Below are 27801 nucleotides of genomic sequence, written 5' to 3'. Positions count from 1 at the left end.
CCAAAGAGAAAATAAAACATAAAATTTTACTTCAAATTAAAATTGCAAAGTAGGAGCCAAATGACAGAGTACCTGACTGGGCAGTGAAACATTTGCTTAGTTTTAGCAGAAGCCTGGGTTCCATTGCCACACTCACAACAGGAAAGAGTAATGAAAACATATGAATATGTCAAAAGTAGAATTAGCAAAAGTATCCTTCAATAACTAAATAGCTAACACAAACTGTATCTCTGTAACTGGGGCTGGGCCAGAGTAAATACAGTCCTCTAGACAGTGTTCATTGATTCTAAGGATCACTCATGCCCAGAATCTAAGTGAAAGGGCAGTTGGGTTTGCTGTCTACTTTTCTGTCCAGCATGTTTTATTTAATCGTTTATTATTTGTCTGCATTAATAAGTCATCCTTTGCTGTTGGTGCTACAAGTGCATAAAGGGAGATAATGATGACTCAGAATTCTCTTAGTTCTCCTGGGATTGGCTTTATTAGGCTATTCTGTAGCTTTCTTTACCTTTACTGGGAAGTGGGGTGGGGCAGGGAAGAGGGGCTTACAAATCTATCTTCTGTCACATAGGCTTATTCCACATAGCATCACCATCAGAGAAAGAAAGTGTGAGCATCTATGTTTAATTTTAATTGGGTATCTTAGAAAGTGAAAAGGCCAGGTTTACAAAAGAACAAGTTATATCTGTGAGGAGAATCCTTGGTCTTGATTTCAAACAAGAAAGTGAGGAAAAATGGAGAGGGAATTATAACTACACAAGTTGAAATTCAAATTTAATTCAGTCACTAAGAGGGAGGAGCAGAAGCAAGAGTGACTTCTTGACAAAACCAAACCACGTTAGCTCAGCTTCAAGTTATGGTATTGGAGTTTCCCAATAGATGTCCAATGTTGAAGGGAAAAATTGCTTGTGAAATATTACCATGACAAAGGCATCAGGATCTAGTGGAGAAACATGTAATTACTGTGTATGGTCAACAGATGGCAGCATTTATACACGTGGATGCATATCTAGGTTTATTAATAATATTAATGGTAAGTTCTCAAAGGTGTTACTATAAAAAAGGTGGCCTTTGTGATTTGGAAAATTTATATTATTTTATTAGTATTTCTTTTTTAGTTAGTATCTTTTTTCTTTTGTAATTTTATTATTCTTCTATTTCCCCTGGTCACTTTGTTACAGTTGTATCTCTTTTATGAAAGAAACTTCAAAACAATGATACTTCACGTCCACAAACACACACACACACACACACACACACACACACACACACAATCACAATCACAATTTGATTTGTATGAAGCTGAATGTTAAGTAAAACGTGAAGAGACTGTCACCTGGGTATCCACTGGTATGATCATAGGCCACTGTGAGGTCACAGCTTTTCTTCTTTCTTTGTTTCTTTGTTTCTTTCCTTCTTTCTTTTTCAGAAAGTGGGTTTCAACGGTGCTCTCTGGGTTTTAATCTATCATGGCCTCTTGCCAGTCTGTAAATGTCCATAGCTGGTTCTGTCCGTGTTTTTTGATTTACAGATTAAGTGCTTCATGAGGCTTAACATAGCAACACAAATATTTAAATTGCCCCTACACTTTACAACCTTAAGTGCTGTATTTTATATAAAAGGCACAAAATGAATATTGTTATTGAAAAAAATTGGATGCACCAGAGGACTTGGGATCACTGAGAGCAAAACATGGAACATACTGAGAAATCACACGTGCACACGGAGAAAGGTAAGAGATCCTTAAACAGCAATATCCGCCATTCCTAAATACCGGAAATAAGCAGAGAGCAGGGGTAGGTTTCATCCTTGGAAAACTGGATTCTCAGTATTATGTTCACAGTAACAAATAGGAATTTTAAAATGAATAATACAGTTTTAGTAGCAAAAGAATAACTTATGAGGACTCAAAATACTACAAAAAATATTACTATATGTTACAATCAACTTTTGTTGTTTCTTTGTTTCTATACAGTGCTTGCTTTCCTAACGTTTCTATAATGACCAACCTTTTAATGAAACTTTTTGTTTATTCACCTGATGAAATGTACTTCTAAGAGGGAAGTTCAAAGCCTCAGTTGTGTGGACTGGTGGTCTGCACTGCCCATTTTGGGCTTCCTGACAGGCATATCACTCTGTAGGTTCTCAATTTGAAATACTCAAAAAGAAAAAAAAAACACTATGTTTCTAACAAATAGTAGGAAATGCTTCAGTAGGGTTAACACAACTGTCAATGTTTCTATCTTAATTTAAAGAGTTGACATCCGAAATGTATTATTTGGGTAGTGTTTGCAGCCAGCTGCACTGTGTCTGGCCAGGGACTTATTCCTAGATTACTCCTCTCACTAATAGCCCATGTCCCCTCAGTAGGAAAGGTGAGAGTTGCTAGGGACTGGGCTGTTTCTTTAATCAGGGTAAAGCCTTCATAAATGCTTCCAAGCAATGGTTAAGGAATAAGAATAGGTCACAGTTAAGCTTATTTTGTTAAGTAATATTGTTTTTTTCAGCCTTCTGATTTTATCTGAAGCCTTGACAGTTTTTTTTAAATATGTGCTGATTAACCTGATACTAAAAGAAACATTAAATAATGCTATTATAGACTATAGCACAATTCCAGAAAGTCAGGATGATATAAACATGATAATATAGTTTGAATTAGCTTTAAGAGCGTAACAGTATTTGTGGATGTTCATGTACATTGCACGAAATGGGAAACTTTAGAAAATGCATTTTATATCATTAGCTTTTCCAAACTGAAAAAAAAAAAACCATATTGATTAGAAACTAGTAAGGTATTAAACTAAACTTAATGATGAGAAAAGATTGGAACTTTTTTTGGAAGAATGTTAATACTGCATAATTGACAAAATGATATTTACTGAATTAAAACAAGGATTTAAAATTCAAATAACTTCATTGTGAGAATTTATTGGCTTTTAAAGATCTCATCTCTTTCTTTTGTTTCTGAGATTTGCGTTGTTATTTTTATTAGTATTATCTGTGTGTGTGTGTGTGTGTGTGTGTGTGTGTGTGTGTAAGATGTGAGCTGGCTGCCTAGGTGCCACTGCACAGGTATGGAGCTCAGAGGACAAATCTAGGTAAGGGATTCTCTCCTTCATCCTTTCCTTCATCCTTTCCATGGATTTCAAAGATGTGACTTAGCTCATGAAGCTTGCATAGCTTACTCCTTTACCCAATAAGAGACAGCCATCTAGTCATCTTGCTTGTCCAAGCACTCATTTTGGAAGCAGGAACTTTAAATCATTCCTTAAACCCCTGACTATGTAACCATTTCCTGCATCACTACAAGAAAAGTAAAAATATTGAATAATGTTGAGTACTTCTACTGATCCATGTTACACACTGAATGTTCTCTAAGCATTACACTATTTAACATGAAAAGCCATAAGGCAGATGTTATTGCTGCCAGTTAATAGAAGAAGCAGAAGGAGAATGCAGACATGGCTGAAGTTGCCTAGGTTATGGGAGAGGAGACTTAGAGCAGAAGTTGAAGTCTCCAATTGCAGATGGACCTCATCCCATTAACTTGACAGAGAGGCTTTGCATCTGCTATCACCAAATCAAAAGAATAGTAACCTAAGGGAAATTCTGGATGACTATTTTCTATATCATCAAATATATTTTAGTGAAACTTTCACTGGTCTTTACAAACCAATATCAATAATCATTATTTAATTTATTGCTAGGAATTTCAAAAGTACCAGTTCATTTTCTAAGAAGGTAGGAAGCTGATCAAGTCACCGAACTACAAACCTGACATTCTGATGAGCCAACATAGGAGTAAAACAGTTTTGCTCAAAACATACAATGCACAGACATCACAACACCAAAAATAACAGCACGGTGACAAAGATTAGCTATGGAACTTGTGGTGTGTGACTTCACATAGGACTCTTGGGAGAATAAGCCTAATCCAACTCAAGGAACTCTGTGGTTTCCTGGGGTGAAAGACTAATTAAAAGCTAGGACTATTTTTAGAAGTTATGAGCTGTCACGAACAACTCATTAGAAGCTGGACTTAATGACATACCGACATGTTTCTGCTATCGGTATCTCTTTCTTAACCAGGGCTGGTATCAGATGGCCCTAGCTTATTAGCAGTAGATTTACCTAGTTGGTGCTTTTCCTGATATCTGAATAAACCATCTACTGGAAAATGATTCTGGGGGCCTTTACAAACTTCATATTAGAAAGATAACCCGTTCAGTCACTTCTGACTTGTAGGTTTTATGAATAGCTTTTGATAACCCATTTACTTGTTTTTGTTTGTTTATTTGTACGTTTCTATTTTGTGGGCACTAGGACTCTTAGGAAAGATAAAACGTTGCCTCTCAAAGAAACCACTGCCATCTCCAACTGACCGGAAGAAGTTCGATCAAGACTTTGCCATGTCCACTTCCTTTCATGGGATACATAATATTGCCCAGAACCAGAACAAAGTTCGAAAGGTGATCTGGCTGTCTGTGGTGCTGGGCTCTGTCTCGCTCTTGGTCTGGCAAATCTACAGTCGTTTGGTCAATTACTTCACATGGCCAACGACAACATCTATAGAAGTTCAGTATGTGGAAAAAATCGAGTTCCCAGCTGTGACACTCTGTAACTTGAACAGGTATGAATCAGTATTGTTTTCATGATTTTTTAAAAATTAATTTAAGTCCAAATTTACTTGGATGATTATCATAAGATTTTCTGATGCAGTATTTAGAGCACTGGAATCTTTAAATTGAATATAATGTACAAAGATAAAAAAAGTAGAGAGGCGTGTTAATTTTTTTTTCATTAATTCATTCATTTTCCTTTCCCTTGCTACTTTGTACAACAATATGCTAGGTTAGGAGTAAGCTCCAGGGTTAAGTAGATGTTAAATAATCTAGTTTCCTGAACTGAAGTATGCAAATGATAGGGAGTATCCCTAAGTCAGTGAATAATTATTAAGCCCAGTATAGCTACATACCCAGGCTCTCTATGTAGAGTGGCACTGAGAAAGAACTAACAAGGGATCTAATGTAAAACACATGAAGATTCGAGGTTTAGTTGTTTTTAAGATGTGAAGTCTGCCTTGGTAGAGGCAGGAGAGCTAGAGACCAAAAGCTCTGTATTGTGGTCAGGTGCCTTAGGGCCCTGATCTCTGAAGAACATTACACTCAGCTGAGTTCTCACTGCAACTCTCAAGCTCTGGACTGCACTCCACTGTAGAAGTTTTAGTCACTGTACCAGGCCAGCAGTGAGAAGGTCATCTTCCTTCCGTGGAGTCTTCACAGCAAAGTCTTGGGACTGTCTATCATGAGACATACGTAGGAATTTTGCAGAATGGATGTACTCTTTAAGACTCATAGTTTATTAATGACATAATTATGGGCAGATCCCACTATCATTTGAGAATACACACACGCACACATATATACATATATATATATATATATATACACACACACATACATGCACATATATATACACACATATATGCATATATATGTGTGTGGAGAGAGAAAAGGCATACCTCTATCTATCTATTTATACATAATATATTCATCCATTTTACATATTTTCTGTGATATTAGTTCAAGTAATGCAGTTTTCTTAGTTTCTGTGGTAATTCTAGAACTAGGATATGTTGTATGTGCTCTGAGAGGTTTGTGTGACTCTAGTCCTTCAAAGCTTTAATGTATGCATTAAGGTGTCAGAAGACCAAGATAAGCCAGCCTTTTCTGTATTCATTGCCTCACACTATTCAAACGGCATGCGTGCTGGCCAAGGCAAGGCTAGCTTGCAGGCACCCTTGATTAAAAGGAGCTGATGTAGTTGAAGGATCGTGCAAGTGGATCCGCAGTCACAGTTCTTCCTGGGGACTCAACTGTAACTGGTGGGCAAAAATATTTTCAGAAACTATTTTTTTTCTGAAGGAAATACAGCCGAAGAAGACATGATCCATCAGGGATACTTTCATTCAGAAATGAATGTCAGCACCAAATGTGAAGCTTTGTACAACTTAGACAAGTTTTCTCCTTTCCCATACTTCTTTGTTTCAGAGTGACAAAAGTTGCTCCCTAGTGGTGTGGGGCAAGAAAACCAAAGTTTCCTCTGCTGTACCTCCAAGCCAGAGCTTTCCATGTCCTGGGACATTCAGGGTGGGTGGGTGACAACGTGTTATCTACAGCGAGGTCCATGTGGCAGAGGCTAAGTTTTAGATGAGTGTAACGTAGGGCATTCAGGATACCCTGAATCTCTTCGATTCCCTGGTTCAGGTGGAAGAGAGGTGCTGGAGGTTCTGCTTTCAGCATCTCCTTGTGTTGAGCTACTTATCAGTAGGAAACTGACAGCTGATTTGAGAAAATGCTGTTCAGAGACTCATGACCATATCTACAAGAGGTTCAAAAATTTTTAATAAGTCTCTGGTGGCCAGGTATGTGTGGAGATTAGAATGCGAATTGCAGGCTTTCCCTATCCTGACCTAGATGACACAATTCTTTTCACTAATAACCTAGTTATAAAACAGAAAATTATGAGTGTGTAAAAATGCTGAACACAAAAGGGAAAAAAATAAAAATTTATGAAAAAAAGTAGTAATAATACTATTATTATCATTTTATTTTTAGAAAAGGACTACATTATTATCCATTGCAGTGTTTAATAGAAATATTACATTTCTATTTAAACAGTAATGCAAGCTTGTCAATGACTTCATCAAAATCAGCCTCTTAGGGCATTAGTGTCTAGTATATACAATATCGCATTCAGTATAGCCTTCATATATTAAACCTATTCATATATTCATATATTCATATATTCATATATTAAACCTAGTAGACGCTTGCTGGGGTTGTCATTCTGCTTCATTTATAAATTATTAAAAATATTCATTAATTTAAAATTTGAAAAGTTTCTTTACACAAAGCATTGTACAGACAAGAAGAGCTAATCTCATAAAGGTATATTTGGCACGAAGTCATAAAAATTAAGTTGTACAATAGATTCTGGAAAATGAGCTATTATTCATGGGCTTTTTGTTTGGAACCACTTTAGTAAATTATTAATAGCTCTGTATCAAATTCCTGCTAAATATCATCATTATAGAAGTCATCACAAATTTCCATTACATATTGCCAAAACTATCCATATTTTTTTCCTTCTACTAAAAGTAGAGCTCATGCCTTATGGGTGAAGAGTTCATGTGGTTAACTGTTATTTCAAAACCCATGGCTCCCGTTCTTCTGTGTCTCTGTCTTTACAGCCATTGTGCTTACTTATGTTCCCCAAATCTGTGTAAATGTATATGCATGTTTATTTATGAGTGTGTGTATGTGTGTTCATGTGTGCATATATACGTGTGTGTGCAGGTGTGTGTATGTGTGCAACTAGGCTTTAATTACATTATTTAATATGGTAAAATATCACTGTAGACTCAAACTTTGTTAGTGTAACACATGTAGTTCAAGAAAAAATTTTGAATGGCATAAATAATAGTAATTATTAAAACATATAAAATTTAATAACTTTATTCATTACACTTATGCCATCCACAGGAAGGCTAATTTTGAAAGACTAGTTCATTTAACTTCAAATGACTATAGAAATGAATCTTGTGAGAGGCTTTTCATCTTAGTCTTTATAGGGTATCAAAAGTTGGAGAGTGGCCATGGATTCAGGGTAAAAATTGTGCTTTATATCCAAATCAGTTACTAACTCCCGAAAAATAGTTTCCAGAAATTATTTAGAGCAAGATCAGAGAGGCTATGAGGCATCAGGACATAATGAATGCCAGGAGGGTCTCAGAGTGACAAGCAGACTGCTTGCAGAGTCAGGATGGAGGCTGGCATGGGAGGACCAGAGATGCTGGAATCAGACACAAGAGAATACTAGATGTTGACCATGAAAACCACTGCACTTTTTGGCATGTTTAGAGTTGTCACCTAATATTGGCTTAGGGTTTTTTTTTGTTTGTTTGTTTCTTTGTTTTGCATCTGTTTCATACTCATCCACTATGGCTTATACTACAAAGAAAACATTTAAAACAAAAAACATTTTATAGTTTTACACACACACACAGCAATAAAAATTAAAGAATAGATTGTAAATTTGGGAGGTAGACACAGGAAGGGTTGGAAGTGGAGCAGATGTGGTGGGGGCGATACATAAAAGTTTACATTTAAATAAGTGAAAACAGACATGTAATGGTAATTATTATCATCACTAGGATAATATCTGTAGATATAAAAACTTGAGAAATATATAAAATGTTTTAATTATATTCAGTAGAACTTTGTGATAATCATTTCATAAGTAGCTCAACAGAAACTACTAAGTAAATAAACAACACCCCCCCCCCCGAAAAGGAAAAATGAATGAAAATAAAATCTAGGTCAGGACCACCAGGAGCCATCAATCCCCCCATGCAAGAATACCTATTTCTAAAAATATAACGGCTAACAAGCACCTGTGAGGTTGTGGGAAAGGGGTAAACTTTACACACTGCTGGGAGTTAAATTCTTACAACTATGTGAAAGTAGGACTACGCTTACTCAATAAACTAAGTCTAGAACTCAACATCCAGAAAGCTGACTGCTGGCTAGTTATTTAAAGAAAAGAATGTTAATATTCACATCCAGGTATGTAGATGCCAACAATGACTACAGCACCATTTAGTGATCAGCAGACAGGAATGATATGAAAGGCCATCAGCTGATGAATGGATAACGAAGCAATAGAACATGTGCACAATATGCATCCTTATATATTAAGCGTTAAAACTGAAAATCTTTTGTCTGTACCACGGATAGGTTTGGAGAGCATTATGCTAAACCATGTGACACAACTATGCTCAACTGGCATAGATACTACATAGTATATTCATAACATCACTCTAATGAATATCTAATTTCTGCCTTTATGATCAGTTAAGCCAAATTCATAATAGTTTTACAAAGAAATAAATGGCAAAGTCTAGAATATAAGAAGATTCTAGAATGATATGTAAACTATGTGCTGCATGGCATGGAACCCTACCAACATTGGACCACACATTCCACTGCCAGTCAAAGAGAAGAGAGGGAAGCTGCTCACTTTGGTGTTGATAGATCAAAATATGAAATAATTGCTGTCATTTTGAGAAATGCAAGGAATAAGGCATGCAAATAAAAATCTGAACACAATGCACAGTGGAAATTGCTTAACAAATCTAACCTTTTACTGATGTAGTTTTGCCTTGTTTCTGTCTTCTAGAAAATTTAAGTATTATCAATGTAACCAATGCCTTCATCCCTATTAATAGATTCCAAACAGAAGCAGTATCTAGATTTGGCATCATTTTCTTCTTGTGGGACATAGTCTCCAAAGTCCTCCGCCTTCAGGAAACAAGTGCCAACCACACTGTCTCTCCAGAGACCTTAGATTTTGTTACGAATCACCAAAACTTCAGCATTACAGAGTTTGTCAAGAACAGTGGTTTTTATCTCAATAACGACACTTTGGTGCACTGTGAGTTCTTTGGCAAAACATGCAGTCCAAAGGTAATGTTTGAACATTTCTCCAAATATAATCAAAATACTAGACTATCACTTCGTTCTGTTTTATGCTCAAATAAAACCAATCCATTGAGAAAGCAACCTAAGTTTATGTACTTAAATTTTCATTAGCTCTGCTACCTCTTGCTTTATAATATTAGGAGATGTGGCATCCATGTGAGATACATTTCTTCTTTCAAGAAGTTATATATAAGGGGCTGGAGGGATGGTTGAAGGGTAAGAATGTTACTTGCTGTACAGGCATAGTGGTGTGAATTCAGATCCAGGACCCTTACAAAAAATATCTGGTAGTCTGTGTGTGCCTATAGCTTCAGCACTGTGGAAAGCAAAGACTAGAATCTTGTCTGGGCTGGATACTAGCTAAACTCAAGGACATAAGGACATTAGGGCAATCAGAGTTGTTCTTTGCCATTGCACATATATGTACATCATACACAGTTACACACACACACACACACACACACACACACACACACACACACAGAGTGAGAATGGGAAGAGGAGAGGGCAGGTTATATAAAAATGTTAAATGACAATGGTTTTGAAGATTTAATTGAACCATAGTATTTAAAAGAATAAAACAGCTTAACACAATAGAATACTTCAAAATTTTCCTCATCCTTCAACAACGTATTTGAGGAAAACACTTCTGTCCATCTTAAGCAGGTATCACACTATATCTAAGTTAGAAGCACTTTCTGAGAATACACAGAAAGCAAGCCTTCCAGCTTTCAACTAAGAATTATATTATCTTGTGTCACATGCAGGAGATGTTGAATGAGCTTTGTGTGAACATGTAACATCTAAAATTCTGTTTTACACAATTAGCCTAGGATAAAGTACAACATGCCTGGATTCTGAGCTCTTATTTTCTACATCTCCATGTCTCTACGTTATGAGATAGATTCAAAATTAATATCAATTTCATTCTTTAATGATATAACAGATATATAAGAGAAATCCCCAAGAGAGACTTGATGGGGATGAAAATAAGCAGTGGAGATGACCTGACCTTTAACGTAAACAGGTCTCCTCCTCACTTTGTGTTCACTAATACAGAAATGGAATTTTAGTAATCTGTGAAGTAAAATATATTAATTGGTTTAGTTAAGTGGGTAATCAAAAACGGAACTGGCTTTAGAAAATGCTATACCCATGAGCCAACTTTCCATCTCCTAACTTTGCCGGTCTACTTTTGATATGCTCTCTTCACACAGAGAGCCAAAACTTCAGCCGCCAATACTTTTCTCACAGTGACACGTTAGAATCCAGACACTCAAGAATCAAGATGATAATTTAATGGAAGTCTCTTTTTGTTCTTAAACCAGTTGCAGAGGAAAGAGGTTGGGGCTTGCAGATCATCAAGCTTATATAACAAGTATATCTCTGAGAATGGAGTGGATTATCAAAAGAGATCAGTTGGAAGCAAAATATGACTGCTTCCAGGGAACATGAGGAGGGAGCCCTGAGTGCTCAAAAGAAGGGTGCGGAAGCCACTCATCAAAGGCTAACATGATTTTTGTGAATCATTACCAAAAAACTGAAACAAGTCATTTTAAATTGAAAAAAGCTTAATCATATGTAAAATTGTATCAATTAAAATAACATGAAAATTTACCTAAAAGTTCATTATACAAGTGAAAACTGTTCATCAAATACATGCAAAACTTGCCAAACTATCAAATCTTGCTAATATAGGCCTCCTCATATAAACATTTGCAAATATAAAAAAATGATAGAGTAATTGGAATTTGGGAACCCTGAGGAATTTCCTACTGATTATTCTCTATTTGGCTCATTTTCATATTGAAGGATTTCAAGCACGTCTTTACTGAATATGGGAATTGCTTCACTTTTAACTACGGTGAGAATATCCAAAGCAAGAATAAAGTGAGTTTGTCCGGAAGAGGCTTGAAGCTGCTCCTCGATGTCCACCAGGTATCCACTTTGCTTCATCTCTGTCTGCGTGGAAAAGCAACGAGAGAGGGCACAGGTTTCCACTTTTACTGTTCTGTCAAATAACTTGTACCAGCAGAGTTTATCTCACCCCTGGACACATTTTCCAAATGCCCCATGGATTGTGAATTACTGTTGTCTTAGAGTTTCAGAAAGGAGATCATCCAGGCATAAGCTAGACATTTTCAGTGTTCTACTCACTTCTATTATCATGATTCCAGGGACTGTTCGTGTAACAGAATAAAGAAATGGCAAGTTCTATCATGCTGTGTACATAGCTTATGACAGTTTAAAAACATAATTGTAGTAGGATTTTCATCTGGACATTGAAACATTGAAGTATGTTTTTAGAATAACTCTGTGTGTACTTTATTAGTCATAGAATTCTCTGAAAAGACGAAAACATACTCAGTAAGAATAGTACAAGAGTGTACTTTACTTAAAGCCTCATCGATCAATGGTTTCTTTTTGCTTGGTGATTGGCCTAGAAAGTTAGTTTTGACTTGGGACTCGGGTATTACAACATCTAAGAATTGCATTGCACTTACTACAAAGGCACTAGATGACTAGCTCCCAGCCCTGCCCTATGCTTTATACATGATTTCTGCCATTCTGATATACTAAGTATTCAAAGACAATGAACATCAGAGAGCAATGGTCACCTCATTTTTGAATCATAGCAAATTACTCTATTCCCATAAACATTAATAAAGGCGTGGCTTTCTGTTAATATATTTACAACTTCCTCCTGTGTCCCACTCAAAATAATTATATTAAGGTCAAACTGCAACCCTGCACTCAGCAAATATTTGACCAATATTTAAAGTATTTAGATAATAGCCCTAGTGTTAGTTTAAACATTAATTATGAATTTTTATTAGGAGATAATCCAAAATAAGTGTATATAATACAATTGAAATCTACAAATGCAATATAATGTTCTGTAAGTAAATTGCACCGAGCTATTTCTCTAAACCAACCTTGTCAATGTTTCTTAGAGTGTTTTAAAATATCCAGTAGAAATGGGTCTCTGAATTACAGGAACCTAAAGTATGCTCCTTAAGGATGGTTGCACAACAGTGGATTGATTCACTGCAGAATTCTTATATGCACACACCCACCTTTTTATAGCCCGAAACTACTGCATCACTAGAAATTTACTTGGATCTTTACCTAATATGCATTTATATATTTAAAAAACAAAAGTTGTTGTTGGGTTGGAGAGATGCTTCAGTGGTTAAGAGCACTGACTCCTCTTCTAGAGGTCCTGAGTTCAATTCTCAGCAACCACCTAGTGGCTCACAGCCTTCTGTAATGGGATCTGATGCCATCTTCTGGTGTGTCTGAAGACAGCAACTGTGTGCTCATATACATCAAATAAATAATTTTTAAAAAAGTATTGTTAAAGAAATAGTGTTAATTTCAACAATCATTAAAGAATACATTTGAATTTTAAATAAGGTCTGGGCTTTAATTAGAGAGAAGAGAGAGTCCAATGGTTCTCTAATGCATTTGTAGCAAAACAGAACAGGCAAGTAGGAATTTCTGAAAGTCACTTGGGAGATGAGAAGAACAGAGGAAAGGAGGTCATCAGGGAAAACAATGTGGATTCACTCAGGAGCAACTGACACAGGAGCATTGGTACACTCACTCAGAAGCAGGAACCTATATGATCCAGCCTGAAAAAGGGGTGTTTTAGACAACAAATTTCCACATCTCTCACACATAATAGATTTGAAGCCTAATATGGTATAACTAACTTTAGGAAATCGAATTCAATATGAATCGATAAAACCACATCTGTGTTCATTTCAGGAGGAATTCACTGACAACCCAGTCCCTGGTTTTGCTGATGCTGGGGTCATCTTTGTTATTCACTCACCAAAGAAGGAGCCACAGTTTGATGGCTTAGGTTTGTCTTCTCCTGTGGGAATGCATGCACGGGTGACCATCCGCCAACTGAAGGTAAGAACTTGAGAGATGTGGAGGCAGAAAGAATTAGCTGGTGATGAAATCCATTAAACACACGACCTTTCTTACGGGACATCTTTTTCTCCAGTGCTTTTAACCATGGTTGAACAGGCCAGCATTACATTACAGATCCCCTTTCCTTTAACTGTAGGCTCCTAGGCAGTATATTTCTATGTCCAACCTAAGTTAGCCTATTTAGAGAAAAATCCCACAGAAGCCTATTAAATCCAAGGTAACTTCAGATCTGTTTTAAAACAGGACCAAAAGTAAGCTTTAGAATTGAATGCTTCCTTTAAGAAGTCACCTAAAAAATTAAAGTGGAAGAGAAGCAGCCACTGAGACCAGCTAGCCCTTATGGCAGGCTTCCACGTGGCTGTTTTACTCAGGAAATTCACTAATTAGCTTTCTGAATTTGCATCCACTTCCTTGTTCTCTTGGCATATGGACAGCTTGTCCTTTCCAGAGTTAGAAAGTTTAAGTGAAGTAACATAAAATGGCCCCTACTTACTGCACATTAGATGGTGGTTGCTCCGTAAAGGACAGACTTCTGTCATATTGATGAATGAGTCGTGAGTACCCTGAGTACAACCAGGACATAATATTTGCATAAATGTTTTTTGTTCTTATATGAATTAAGTTTTCAAATGGTTGGCCTATATGTTTTCATTAACATTTAGCTTACATGTTTAAAGGCTGCTATTGATAGTGGTCTTCAGGGACTTTCATGATAGAAGTGTGGACAAATGGGTAAATTTAGTGTATCAAAAAAATAAAGGAAGAACTGTGAGGTAAGCAAAAGTCTACAGCATACATGGATCAACAGAGTTCAGTCCCCCTAACAAACATCTGTTCTGCCTTCAGACTGTCCACCAGGAGTACCCATGGGGAGAATGCAATCCCAACATCAAACTGAGAAACTTCATTACCTACAGCACTTATGGTTGTCTGAAGGAGTGCAAAGCCTGGCATATACAAAGGCTATGTGGATGTCTGCCCTTCCTGCTTCCAGGTAGATGGAGACTGATAAGTTCTTCCCACACTGCTTAATTTGAAAAGGAGGAAGTTAGTGTGTCCTTGAGTTGCTTTCCATTCCCAGATAACCTCAGCGGGTACATTTGAAAGCAGGGAAACATCACAGAGATTTTTGGAAGAGAAAATTATCTTTTCTGTTTTCTGTGGAATAGGAGAACTGTGTCCTCAGGGGCAGGGTCCTTGTAAGAAAAAAAACCAAGAAGTGATGAACAATTTAATTGATATTTATTCTGCTGCCTTTCCTTGGGGTATTCATAAAGAGATGTAGGCGATTACACCATTGAAAATGGAAAGACCGAAGAAGAGTTTGATGACTTCCCTCGCTGCTGTGACCTAGCCAAATCATTCATAATCTCTCATTCTAGCTCTCTCGCTCTCTCTTTCTATTTATCTATCAGTTTCTATCTCTATATGTTTCTCAATAAGCCTCACAAAAATATTATTTCACTAAAAAGTAAGAAAAATGGAAGTGTGCACTAGCACATTATTTCTCTTTCCTCCCCTCCTCTTTCCCTCTTTTCCTCCTCCTCCTCCTCCTCCTCCTCCTCCTCCTCCTCCTCCTCCTCCCCTCTCCTCTTCCTCCTCCTACTCTTTTAAATTTCTTCTACTTGAGACACGAATAACTCTCCTCTATACTCTCAAAAGTATTCTTACAATTGTCCACAATTCTCAGAGGACGGTCTCCTTTAGAGTTTGAGGATTATTGAGTAAGCATTGTGGCTAATCTCAGAAACCACATGTGCTATACCAATAAACAAATACCCTGCTAGATTTAAAGGCCATGTTTGTTTTTTTTTTGTTTTAATCTGACCAGGGAGTAAACCTATATATACTGTAAATTGATTTTTCTTCTTTGTCTCAAGATCTATGTGAGGTGCATGATGAATATTGGCACTTATACAACCTCAACATTGTGTGTATCATTGTGGATAAGAACATTTTGCATATATACTTATGTATTAGTACTAATAGCAAAAAAATAATGTTAATATATATACAGAGCAGGATATAAGATAGAGTACTCCAAAGCCTCTCTAACTACATAGTCTAGGACAAACCACTCTGAAATTTATTTATTCATCTGGAAAATGATAATTCCTACATCGTAAGATTATGGAACAGGATAAAATTAGACAAAAATAAACACAAAGACTTGATTTGAAGAGACGAGCAAAAAGAATCCAAACAGTGTTCTTCTTAACAATCAATTTCCTTGGATTTTGGTATGTCTGTGAGTTCATATTCCAAGGAATAAGCATCCACGAGGGATAAATAGGCAGGAAGATGTAGGGAAGAAATGTTCTTTTGATTTAGGTTGCTAATTTTATCAAAAGTATGGGGCCCATATGTGTCTCAGTGGTGGGGGTGACTGTGTCAGTGGAGGGGTGACTGTATTAGTGGAGGGTTGACTGTGTCAGTAGAGGGGGTGGCTGTGTCAGTGGAGGAGGTGACTGTGTCAGTGGAGGGGGTGACTGTGTCAGTGGAGGGGGTGACTGTGTCAGTAGAGGGGGTGGCTGTTTCAGTGGTGAGGTGTCTCAGTGTTGGAAGTGTGCTTAGCATGTATAAGGTCCTCAATTCAATGAACTGCACCCTTTTAAGTAAAGACTCCAGTGAAATCAGGTAACCATATCCAGAATCAATCCCTGAAGTACCTCTCCAGATAGGTGTACAATGCAAAACTTTATCATCTTTAATGGGAGAAATTTACTTCCAGAAAACTCTTTATATGTTACACTTGCTGTTTTTAAGGAAATGGTGTAGAGTGTGACCTACTAAAATACTACAACTGTGTGTCTCCCATCCTTGGTAAGTGGCTTGACTCTTTTACTTTGAAAGCTTATATAAGATTATTTAGTTATAAGACATGAAACATTATAGACATACCAGAAATGAAAAAAAAAGCTACATAAAGATTTTTTAGAATTTCCTTACTATTTGCTACATAAACATAGATAGTAAAAGAAAATTCCCTCTGACCACAAGTTATCTCTAGGTTAGAGGTCATGATAACAAAGTACCAGCAAGAGCTGGCAGGTTTATTTCCAAATTGTTATGTTGTTTATAACCTCTGCTCTCTATATTATCAAAATATCCTGGATTTTTATGGCATTACTAAAACATTTTTACCACTAGATGAAATATTCCAAATTAGAAAATGAAACACATAATACTCAGTAAAAGCTTGTTAGTTTGAAAATCACTTCTATTTTCTAAGAACCATTCTTTTATTTACACACACTTGTCACACATAACATTTTGTGTAAATAGACTCATAAACACAACTGTCTTATTCATTGACAACAATTTAAATGGATTTATTTTGCCTACATATTTTCATAGATCCCAATGTTATATTCTATGTTTATATAATTTGAGCCATATAATTAACTTCATATTAAGGTTTTTGACATCATTGGTCGCTCTCCTAAAATGTAATATCTTATATATGTTTGTTTCTGTTGTTGGGACATAAGAACTTATGGAAACAACCATAAGAGAAAGGAGAAAGGCTCCCAATTCTAGCCTATCTACAGTTTCTCACTGTGGGAGAACAAGGTGGTGAGAGGCAGGGACTGCGGATCACATCACATGTTACAGACACAGTCAAGAGCAGGGAGGAGTGAGCTGGTGAATGCACACCTGTTCCCACCTTACTTCCCCAGCTCATGCATTTCAAGATCTTCAAGATCCCTTAAATCAGTGGTTGTCAGCATTTCTAGTGCTGTGACTGTTAATACCTTCATGTTGTGGCAGCCCCAAACCATAACATTATTTATGTTGCTACTTCATAACTGTAATTGTCCTGTTATGAATTATAATGTGAATATCTGTGTTTTCCAATGGTCTTAGGTGGCTCCTGTAAAAGAATTACTTAACTTAGAGAGTGGATCACAACCCATGGGTTGCGAAACTGTGTCTTAAATCTTCCCACGCGCAGTTAGTAACTGTTCTCACCTTAATTAATAGCAAAATAAATATATACTGTAGGCATGGCCTCAGCCAACCCAATCTAGATAATCTCTAATTGAAATTCTCTTCCCAGACGATTCTAGGTTTTTCTAAGTTGACATAACTAACCATTCTAGTCTTCTATGAAAGCCTTCTTTTCCAACCCATTCTAGAAATATCTTTAAGACAGCAGCAATAGAATTAACATTTTATTTTCAATTGTTATAAAATATTTCAAGGTCTATTGATAAAGTAGAATTTATATTGTCTTGAGTTGCCCAACCAAATATGCAAATGTCATACCAGAAACAAAATGAATCAGATTTATGTTGCCAAACTGATGCTTTCCTATTTCTGGTGAAAGCTGCAGAGAGAGCCCAGGAAAAGTTACACATGTAGCAGTTTGGGGGCTGCTGTAATAAAATAGGGTCACAAAGCTGTCCTGTGATTGTGAGAACAGTGTTAGGAGCACATGAGGGTGTCAGAGTGTGTGAGTGTGAGTGTGAGTGTGTGAGTGTGCACATCCCTGCATGTGTAGGTGGTTAGTGGGTATGAGTGTGGGAGTATGTCAGAGTACATGTGTGCGAGTGTCTGTGTGAAAATAGCAGTTGAAGTTATGTGTGTTGGATTGTGTGTATGTAGGTAGAGGAATGCGTAGTGTGACAGTTAAAAGGTGACAACTTGGTAGACAGAGAATCTCGGGGCCATCTGAAAAGCTAAGGGACCATAGAAACAAGAAGCCTTAAGCCAACAGAGTATTTCACTCTGATTTAAGATAAGTCTAAAGATAAGTGTAGCCTAGAATTATATCTGTGACTTCCTCTCAAAATGGCATGGCACACACTACTCTCCATCCTGGTCTGTCCAAACAGTTGATCTGACATGGAAACAGTCCAGGAGCTTCCTAGACTTTCACATTCTTAATGAAGATGTGGCCCCAGTGACTCTGGGGATCAAAGTCATACTTTTATATTCTGCCTCGTTGGTTTTATTAACAGTAAAATATAAGCATGGCTTACAAAATATTAAGCATAGTTAACTACATTTTAAATACAGAAGGAGAAATCATGAATTTTATCCTCCATTGTGGAGTCTTCTATGAGCCCATTGTTCTGGTTTCTATTTCAGATCACATCGAGCGTCAGGGACTATGCACAATGGGAACACACAACTCCAGCTGCCCTGTGTCATGTGAGGAAACAGAATACCCAGCTACTGTTTCTTATTCTACTTTCCCAAGTCAAAGAGCAACAAGATTTCTTGCCAAGAAATTGAATCAAAGCCAAGAATATATCCGGTAATCAAGTTAGTCTTATAAATTATTCATGATTAATGCTAATTCTTCTTTACTGAACACTTGGAGTCTCAGGAAATGACATGGTAGTCGATTGAAGAAGGCCATGCAGATGTCATTGGGCTAACAAAGAAAACAATAGGAATTTAAAACCAGGTAGAATCACATCTTCTTGCCCCCTACTTTAGCTTTTAAACCGAATCTTAGGATGCTGACTGAAGACATTATTCATGTTTTTTTTTTCCTTTGCTAACTTGGCTGGAGAAATGTGAATGCTAACTAATATTAGCTAATGCTTAAAGTATAACAAGCCTTTGCCTGTTCCTTCTGTGCTTTGAGTCTCCTAATAACTATATAAAGGAAGTGAAGAAGAAATTATTTTTATTTTCCCACAGTAAATTGAAGTTCATTGAGTTTTAAATAACTGACTACCAAGGTAGCCAATGATGTGGAAGGAACTTGGTCTCTGCTCACTAAGTTTCAATGGCATGGGATTCTAACTCCAACACTTAGTGTCAAATTAGTTTCCTCTTTTCCACACCATGTTGCTCCTGGAAAATTATAAAAGCAAAGCTGTAATGAAATTTTAATGTCTTTTAGAGGAAGGAAGCCAAACACATCTCATTTTAAAAATATTTTTTGCCACATTTTAGTAACAAACTTTCCAGACTGGCATAGACAGAGAACATTGAAAAGCCTATGCTTATCTGAAATACTACTCAACCAGAAATGAATGGTGAAAAGAAGGGACCTGGAACTATTGTATGGTAACAATGCTACACATATTGGCTTGTGGCCCTTGACAAGGACTTTAAATGGTGTGTTCTCCAAAACACCTATAACAGGTTCATTCCTCATTGTTACCAAGAGAAACTGCTGAGACTTATCCTACTGACAAATGCTGACTTTCTCATTCCTTGCTGTGTCTTCCTGAGTTTATATTCATAGTCACACACAAAGGAAAAAAGACAATTGCCAGGATCTAATTTTTGCCCATATTTTTCTACTTGGAATAATTTACTTATGTAGATTATTGACTCCATGGAGTGGGATCAAGCCTTCAGAATTATTGATGACAAGAAAAAGAAGCCCTTTGTTTGGCTGAACCATTTCCCACCATAGTGTATTGTTAAGCAAGCTCTCTCTCCATGCATACAGGATGCTCATCTTTGAATGTAACTGTTACATCGTACACAGGTTGTGATCTCTAGAAAACCCAAGCAGGTAGAAAGCACCAGGAACCAAGGTCAGTGCTACAAATGCACAGATCTGTTCTGAGGTACTGAGCAATATTTTTAAAAGAAGTTGGAAAGAGAGTTTTCAAATCAGAAGATGTGGTACATCTGCTTTTCAAGTGGTCAGGCTACCAAGCCTGTAGTAAGCTTTGGTCTCCACTCCAGGGAACCCCCTAGCCAGGCTTTAGAGACAGTTATCTAGTGTTTTACCAAAAGGCACTATAGCTCAGAAAGCTAAGGTGGTGTGTGTGTGTGTTTGTGTGTGTGTGTGTGTGTGTGTGTGTGTGTGTGTGTGTTTCAGTTTTGTTTGTAGACTTAGGGCCAGCAGGAGTAGTATGTTGGCATTAGTACTTATAACTTCTAAAATAAAAAATACAATGACTAAGTTAACGTTCACTGCATGATACTTGCATGGCCAAGTACCTTACTGAAAGCATGTTCTGATTGAGTTTACCTTAGGGTTTGTTTTAATAAAGTTTTAAAAATCCTGTAAAAATTATAGATGATATCTCTACTAATCAGAAAAATTTAAAAGGCATTTCAAAAGAACATGCCTTCTGAGGTATAAATCACAACATATACTAGATAAAAAAGAAAAACAAAAAAATCACAATTATATCTTTTTTAAATACATCTGTGTTCGTTTTAAATGTGGAAAACTGTTCTGAGCGAATTGTTATGTCAATATCTTTAAGCACGATATAGAAGACCATTTTTAAATGCCTTCTGAATTCAGAATTATTTTATTTGTAAGGTATATAGGTATGTTACTGGAGACATACTGATGAATTAGAAATACAACCCACATAAATATACACCATTAACTATTTCCTTTTCTAACCCACTGATTGTTACTAATAAACCTCTCTTAATCAACATGGCAGTGACCATTTGTGATTGGGACTAGCTATGACCAGGATGAAAAAGCAAGTAGCAGACCGAATGTGTCCAGACACAGGGATTGCCAGACGCAGCTAGCGAGATGTTAAAAGGATTCTACCACAGTGTCAGGAAACATATTCCAGGTAGTATCTATGGAATTAGCAATAAGATGTAAAGCGAAACAACCTCTCAGGAAATCACGAAGCACACTACACATCTTTCTTCCTGGAACAGAAATGGACTGCAGGCTGTGGCTGTGCAAGCCTTCCACACAGCTATTGCTGAGCACTGGTGTGTAGATGAAGGGAGGTTTAACTTACCTGAGGACGGCCACAGTGTAGCAGGGAGTTCACGTTCATTTGTGACAGAGTTTGAGCAGATCGTATTGGTCATAACAGTGGGTGTTTTAAATTGTTCTACTGGAGAATTTTTGAAATAATAGTTGTACAAAATGGCTTGCTTTGTGCATACCTAGGTCATTCCCTCTAATGCTATACTAATTCTACTCAAGCCCTTAGAGGCTAGTAATATAGACACATAATCACTTTTCTTTTACCTCTTTGTTGTTATTAAAACTGATTTTATTTTATAACAATGTTTTTTTTCCTAAGACAAGCAAGTGCTCTTGTACTAATAGAATGATTTTTTTTAATTATTACTCTAAGTCTCCATTGCAGAGGCCCACACAGGTGGATGAGTCAACCAACAGAGAAAAGTTGCATAAATATCACAATACTTGTGTAGAAGAGGAATTTATCATCTCCAGAAAACACAGATGGATAGTCTCTGTAAATGATCATTAATGTTTAGCTCAGAAAGTCAAACAATATTAGCAGTGTGCATGCAAATTCAGAATACAGTAGAGAACACAAAGATGCGAGTGTCACTAAAATTTCTGACTTCCTATGACAACACTGTTACGTCTTTCACTCTGGTAACTCTTTCATCCCTCATAAATATTACAGCCGCCAAGGAGGATCTGTGTGACGATTGAACATTTTCCTGTTACGGGGCATTAGGATTAATGGAAATCGACTACACACATTAATGGAGCATTTTTAATTAAGTACATTAGAGTATTGATTCCCCAGACTTTAACCAATAAGGAAAGTGGTTTACATCCATGTTTCTTAGCTATGTTAGAGGAATGCTATGCTATTTCAGGAAACATTGTTAGTAGGGTTCATTCGCCATTAAAATTCTATTGCTATCTAAAGATCATGTGGTAATTGGTTTCAACTTCAGTTTACAGCACAGGCAGGTTAATATTTAGCCACAGGTTTGTTGGTTTCATCTTTAAGTTGTTGTGATTTTAAAAATATACAATAAACATGTATTGGGTTGTTGGATTCACTGGCTCTGATAGGCATGGGAATGTTTTGATGGATAAAACATGAAAGTCATGCCTTATTACACATATTTCTGCTCTGGAGGATGTGGATGACAAATATGTAAGTTGTATTAAATAGTGTTATGGGCTGTAACAGAAAAGATGGATGAAAATCATTTAGAGTAGCCAGAGTAAAAAAGGCTTGTCTTTAGGTTTGTGGACTGTGAGTGGAAATGACCTAGAGCAGAAGTGAACAGAATTCTACAAAAGTCCATGCAGATGTTTCACTAACAGTGCCACAGGATTGTCAGAGGAATAAGCCCGTGTGTCCTGATTTAGCAGGTTGAAAAATTATTGATTATGGTGTGGAGAACAGATGGTATTTATTGAGGTGGGGTACCTCAAATTAAAGCATTTTGTCTTGCCAGACAACTACTACAGAACTCCTAGTGAGATTATGATGTATTGGGTGATCTTGAGGAGAGTAGTGTGTGAGGCAGTGGGTGTGTGTGAGGCAATGGGTGTGAGGCAATGGGTGAGAGATAGTTAAAGCAATGGGTGTGAGGCACTGAGTGTGAGGCAATGTTTGTGAGGCAGTGGGTGTGAGGCACTGAGTGTGAGGCAATGGGTGTGAGGCAGTGAGTGTGAGGCTATGGGTGTGAGGCAGTGGTTGTGAAGCAGTGAGTGTGAGGCAATGAGTGTGAGACAATGGGTATGAAGCAATGGGACTCTATATAGACACTGATGGGTCCACACACAGGATTTCCTCTTAGACTGGTTAGTGATGCCAAATGGAAAATATCAAGAGTTTGATTTAGAATGAGTTGGAATGCATTAAGTTATTAGACAAGCAGGTGGAATTATCAAAAATCAATCAAATACATGATTGGAATTTAAAATAGAGGTCTAGGTAGAGAAAAGAGAGAGTTGTGGCCTCCAACTATACAAAGAATTGTGGTTGTAAGATGGCATTGAGCCACTCTGAACACATGTGAAGATCTATAGAGTACATTAAGAAAATAGAGTCTTTGTTCAAGTATGTCAACAATAAACAAGACAGCATTTATCAGTAGGACAGCTGGTTTATATTTACTCTGGTTCATATTTAATTTCTCACTAAACCCTGTAAGCTCAGCTCTATTATACTGACCTTGGACAAGGAAAACAACACTACTTCTTCATGATCATCTAAGTAACTTGGAAAAGTCAAGACTAGAATTAGGATTATAATCCAAAAGTTTGTAGATGTATTGGGCCACAGTTAGATAATCACATTTTCTGTCTTTCTTCAGTTTCTCAAAAATGAGGCATAGAAACTTTTTGAGGTGTTGAGGAAAGAGGTGGTTTTGGTTTTGTGTATGTGTGTGTGTATGTGTGCACGTGTTCGTGCGTGTGTACATGTGCGTGCATGTGTGTTGTGTGCATGTGTGTGTATGTGTGGGGTGCATGTGTGTGTTTTTATAAATATCACCATGGCAAGATAATGCTAATGGAATTAATACTGAGCTAGTTCATGTTGGGTCCACTGCAATGTTAAATGGTTCCTGAATCTAAAACGGAGATGAAAAACTGTGGTGACACTTGCAGGCCTTGTTCATTCTGTTTTTATCCCTAGGGAGAATCTCGTGAACATTGAAATAAACTATAGCGACTTAAACTACAAGATTACGCAGCAACAAAAGGCCGTGAGTGTGCCCGAGTTACTTGGTAAGTGTGTTAACCCCTCCCTCAACTCTCATTGTCTGTCAGACTACTTTTCTGTACAGAGCTCAGGTTGTCAGTGAAGGAAGAAGAGCCATTTGTCCTTGTCTCCTACCAGTGTTTGTACTCCCTAGGAGACACTGGTCACTGTGACCTCACCCCACAGGAATTTACCAAAAAAGATGTTTCACTCACAGTTGCTTTCCCTTCAATCTGCCTATCATGATACACACACACACACACACACACTCATATATGTATATATGTGTTTGTATCTCCACACGTATACATATGTATATATCCAAATTTATATAAGTATGTATATACATTTATATGTATGTTGTGTGTGTGTGTGTCCACAGTTATACACACATACACACACACATACATGTCCTATGTAACTACTCTACAGTACTTTACTTCAAACTTCCACAGAGGGTTTCATCCCAGGGAAAATTAAAATGGTCCTAAGCAAGCAATATTATTGATTTCCTTTACAGCTGCTCTTAGCTTCTGCTATTGTGGCACGGAATCTTTAACAAACTACTGATTTTCTAGATGCAGTTACACACTCGAGGAAGGCACACAGGAATCAGAGGAGAGCATTAGATGCAGGCATAAGCCTAGTCAGATCAAGCAGTTGAGAGCTGGGTAGCGAGGTATTTTCCAAATTCTTCAAATCTCTGGCAGAAAACAGACTTCCATGGTGCATTTAGCAAACACCACTTTTCTAAAGATGAGTCCAAGCAGATGATTAATAGAGTAATCTCCTTTAGAAGGTAGTACTAGAACAGGGACATCTATGGGGGAAAGCAAAAGGGAGATGGCTGGCTTCTTGAGGATGGAGGGAATGAGGAGGTTATTTTCAACAGAGTTTTTCTGGAGAACATGGAAAGGTTTTAGAGATGGTCATGATGAAGGCCAAAAACTGAGGGTCCTTAGTGTCTTAGAAGCACACACTTACAAATTGTTCAGATGGAAATGTTTTGAGTTTCGATGTAAGTTAAAAACATGTTTTAAAATGCAATGTTATAAATATATATTTTGGTTAAATGAACCATTTTAATATTTATGATGAAAATTATCTTGTTGGAAAACAGCATAATCACTGTAAGGCCATTTGGTACCAATTTCCAGTTCTGCTTAGCATTTCATGAGTGCACATTACATTGTAGTTAATTCTAGAATTCCAAAGAATTCTAGTCTTCCAAATTTTAAATCAATTATTGGAAATAGTTTTATACCATCTCCTTTTGGAAATGATTTGTGTGAATGTTATTATTTCATGTTACTAGTGTGTATTATTTTGTTTATACTAAATTTGATAATAATATAATTTATGTATCATCACATATCAGTTGTAATAAAATTATTGGATTCAAATATTATATATGATAATAATATTTACTTTTTGTTGTATAAAATGTAATTTCTTTATGAATTTTTATTACAGCAGATGTTGGCGGTCAGCTGGGACTATTCTGTGGAGCTAGTTTGATTACAATTATAGAAATTATTGAATATGTTTTCACCAATTTCTACTGGGTACTCATTTTCTTTTTGCTGAAAATACTTGAAACGATCCAGCGGACTTCCCCACCTCAGGCAGTTTAGAAGAATATGAATATTCTATTAAAATAAAAGTGTTGGTTTTCTTTTCATACTACATTTAATTATAATGGCTTATTCACTGTTATGAGACTTTATGTCACAGTTTGGAAAGTCTAATAAAAATCATTGAAGATTCCCATTTCTGTACACACACTTTACTTTTCTGTCTATTTAAAATGTTCTGTACTGTCTATTTTTTCTATTGTAGCTTCAACAATTAAAGTAGTAACAATTACATGGTAGGCATATTTTAATCTTCTTATAATAATTAATGGAAATCTTTATATATAAGTACATTAATCACACCCAATTAACTGTATATGGCTGTGATTAATTTTTTAATGTCTACCTGCCACATTCTAGAGACACCTGGAAATAGAGTAGCCATTCTTAACTGTGGGCCACAACCCCTTCTGTTTGGTCAAATGACCCTTTCACAGGTGTCACTTAAGATCACTGGGCAACACAAATATTTACATTATGATCATAACAGTAGCAAAAGCACAGTTATGAAGTAGCAGTGTGAATAATTTTATGGTTGGGGGTTCACAACATCATGAGAAAATATATTAAAGAATCACAGCATTAAGAAGGTTGAGAGTCACTGGAATAGAGCCTCAGTTGAAGAATTACATAGCTCAGGTTGGCTCATGGGCATATCTGTGGGGATTATCTTGATTTTCAATGGACTTAACTCAGTATAGGCAACACTCTTCCATAGGGAGAGCCCTGAATTGCATGAGAGTGAAGGAAACTACTTAAATCAGCAAGCAGGCAAGCCAGGACCCAGATTCCTGCCTATCCCCTGTCTGTTCTTAACTGCAGATGCGATTCCTCAAATTGTACTGCCTTGACTTCCACTCAGAAGTGGACTGTGATCTGGAATTTTAAGTCAAATAAACCTTTCTTTAGTTTATTTTCATGATGGTATTGTTATCATAGGAAGAAAACCAAGGTAGAACAAGAGGTACTCAAGACAATTGTCCATTTAGGAGACATAATTCATGCTTTATGAACTGTCTCAGAATTTTTACTTTCATTAAGTCATAGTACTTTTCTTCTTTCTTCTGGATGGTTTTATTGTACCTGGCTTGAGGGGGCAGGAGTCTGTATTTTCTGTACAGGCAGATTCATAAATTAAGCCTAATTGAAAATGGACTGGATCTGTGGTATAGAGGGACTGCACAGCACTTCAGCATTTTCCTCCAGATACTTCTATGTGTTTATTTAATCTCGACAGAAACTCAACCATTCCACTGATTATGCTTTAAGCAATCACCTACTTTCAAACTCAGAATCTTCCTTCGATGGTGAATTGCTACAAAGCTTTCTTTAATACACTGAACAATAGTGGTGTTGGTTCAGTTAGCCTGTGCTTACTATGTCTGAGGGCTTGAAATCAATTCAGGAACGAAATGGATCTAGTTCCTCATTCTTTCAATTGTTTTGTTTGGTTGCCTTTCCTTCCTGACCATGTGGCACCTTCACACTTCCTTGCTAGATAATCAAGAGAGCAAAGTTATGAGAACTAACACACCCTGACATGGAAGATACTATTCCGAAAGGACATTGGTGACCAACTCTTCACACTGGTTCCCAGCATCCAGACAGTTCCCCTGGCATCTCAATGTAGGAGTGATATCTATTTGGTAATTAGTGGTGAAAGGATGAAATATTTGTCCTAAAAAGGAAAGTTTTAAATGTTACCTGGAGAAAAGTTGAATAACCTCATAGAACGTTGTGAAATCTGTGGTGTGAGCAACCCTGGTGAATGATTACAGCGAGGAGCCACCCCCAAATCATGTAGTTTTGACCCAAATAGAAGCAGATAGGATAACAAAATCAAGCACCAAGCACCTTCTTATCAAGAAGTGATAGACCATATAACATCCGAAGTCTGTAGGTTACCTTCTCAGCAGGAGTCATATGTGCAAATAAATAAAGGTCAAAACATCTTAGTTCACATATGCAAGAACTTGTATGACAAGAAAACAAGATGAATAATAGGAACACTGGAGAAAAATGCTAAAACTGGTCTATGCAAGGGTTGGAAAAGCATGGGAGAGAGAGAAAGCTGACAAGGTCATTGTGACAGTCGCAGTAACTTTGCAAGGGACTCTCTTTTTAGATCCTGCAGAATCTCAGCTAGAGTACAGAACATTCTTCACCTCCCACCCCCAGAGGAGTTTTGTAACAGTGACACAAAAGCAAAGTTGGGGAGGCAGGAATTAGATACAAATGCTGAATAGTCTCTGTTCAGAAGTTGGCATATGACCTGCCATAGTTATTGCTAAAATT

At 36.9% G+C, this 27801-nt stretch overlaps 1 protein-coding gene across 6 annotated transcripts in view; it reads left to right on the top strand.

Annotated features, from left to right (window-relative positions):
• Positions 1–25576, top strand: part of Asic5 (acid sensing ion channel subunit family member 5) — a 39152-nt gene extending 13576 nt beyond the window's left edge. For 4 of the 6 annotated variants that reach the window (XM_029475643.2, XM_029475640.2, XM_029475639.2 and 1 more), the window contains 10 exons: positions 1532–1732; positions 4324–4630; positions 9290–9527; positions 11355–11480; positions 13314–13463; positions 14331–14478; positions 16251–16307; positions 18579–18747; positions 23807–23898; positions 25346–25576. In XM_029475643.2, the coding sequence (XP_029331503.1) occupies positions 1693–1732; positions 4324–4630; positions 9290–9527; positions 11355–11480; positions 13314–13463; positions 14331–14478; positions 16251–16307; positions 18579–18747; positions 23807–23898; positions 25346–25506 (1488 nt within the window). In that variant the 5' untranslated portion in view covers positions 1532–1692 and the 3' untranslated portion in view covers positions 25507–25576. The remainder of the gene's footprint in view (positions 1–1531; positions 1733–4323; positions 4631–9289; positions 9528–11354; positions 11481–13313; positions 13464–14330; positions 14479–16250; positions 16308–18578; positions 18748–23806; positions 23899–25345) is intronic. The other 2 variants (XM_085835814.1, XM_085835815.1) reach the window with 2 other exon arrangements.
• Positions 25577–27801: the final 2225 nt, after the last annotated feature.

This window comes from Mus caroli, unplaced genomic scaffold (assembly GCF_978045245.1).
Source record: "Mus caroli unplaced genomic scaffold, Mus_caroli_1 scaffold_3, whole genome shotgun sequence".
Classification (NCBI taxonomy): domain Eukaryota; kingdom Metazoa; phylum Chordata; class Mammalia; order Rodentia; family Muridae; genus Mus; species Mus caroli.
Note: the sequence above shows the minus strand (reverse complement) of the source record. Positions and strands in the feature narration are given on the sequence as shown.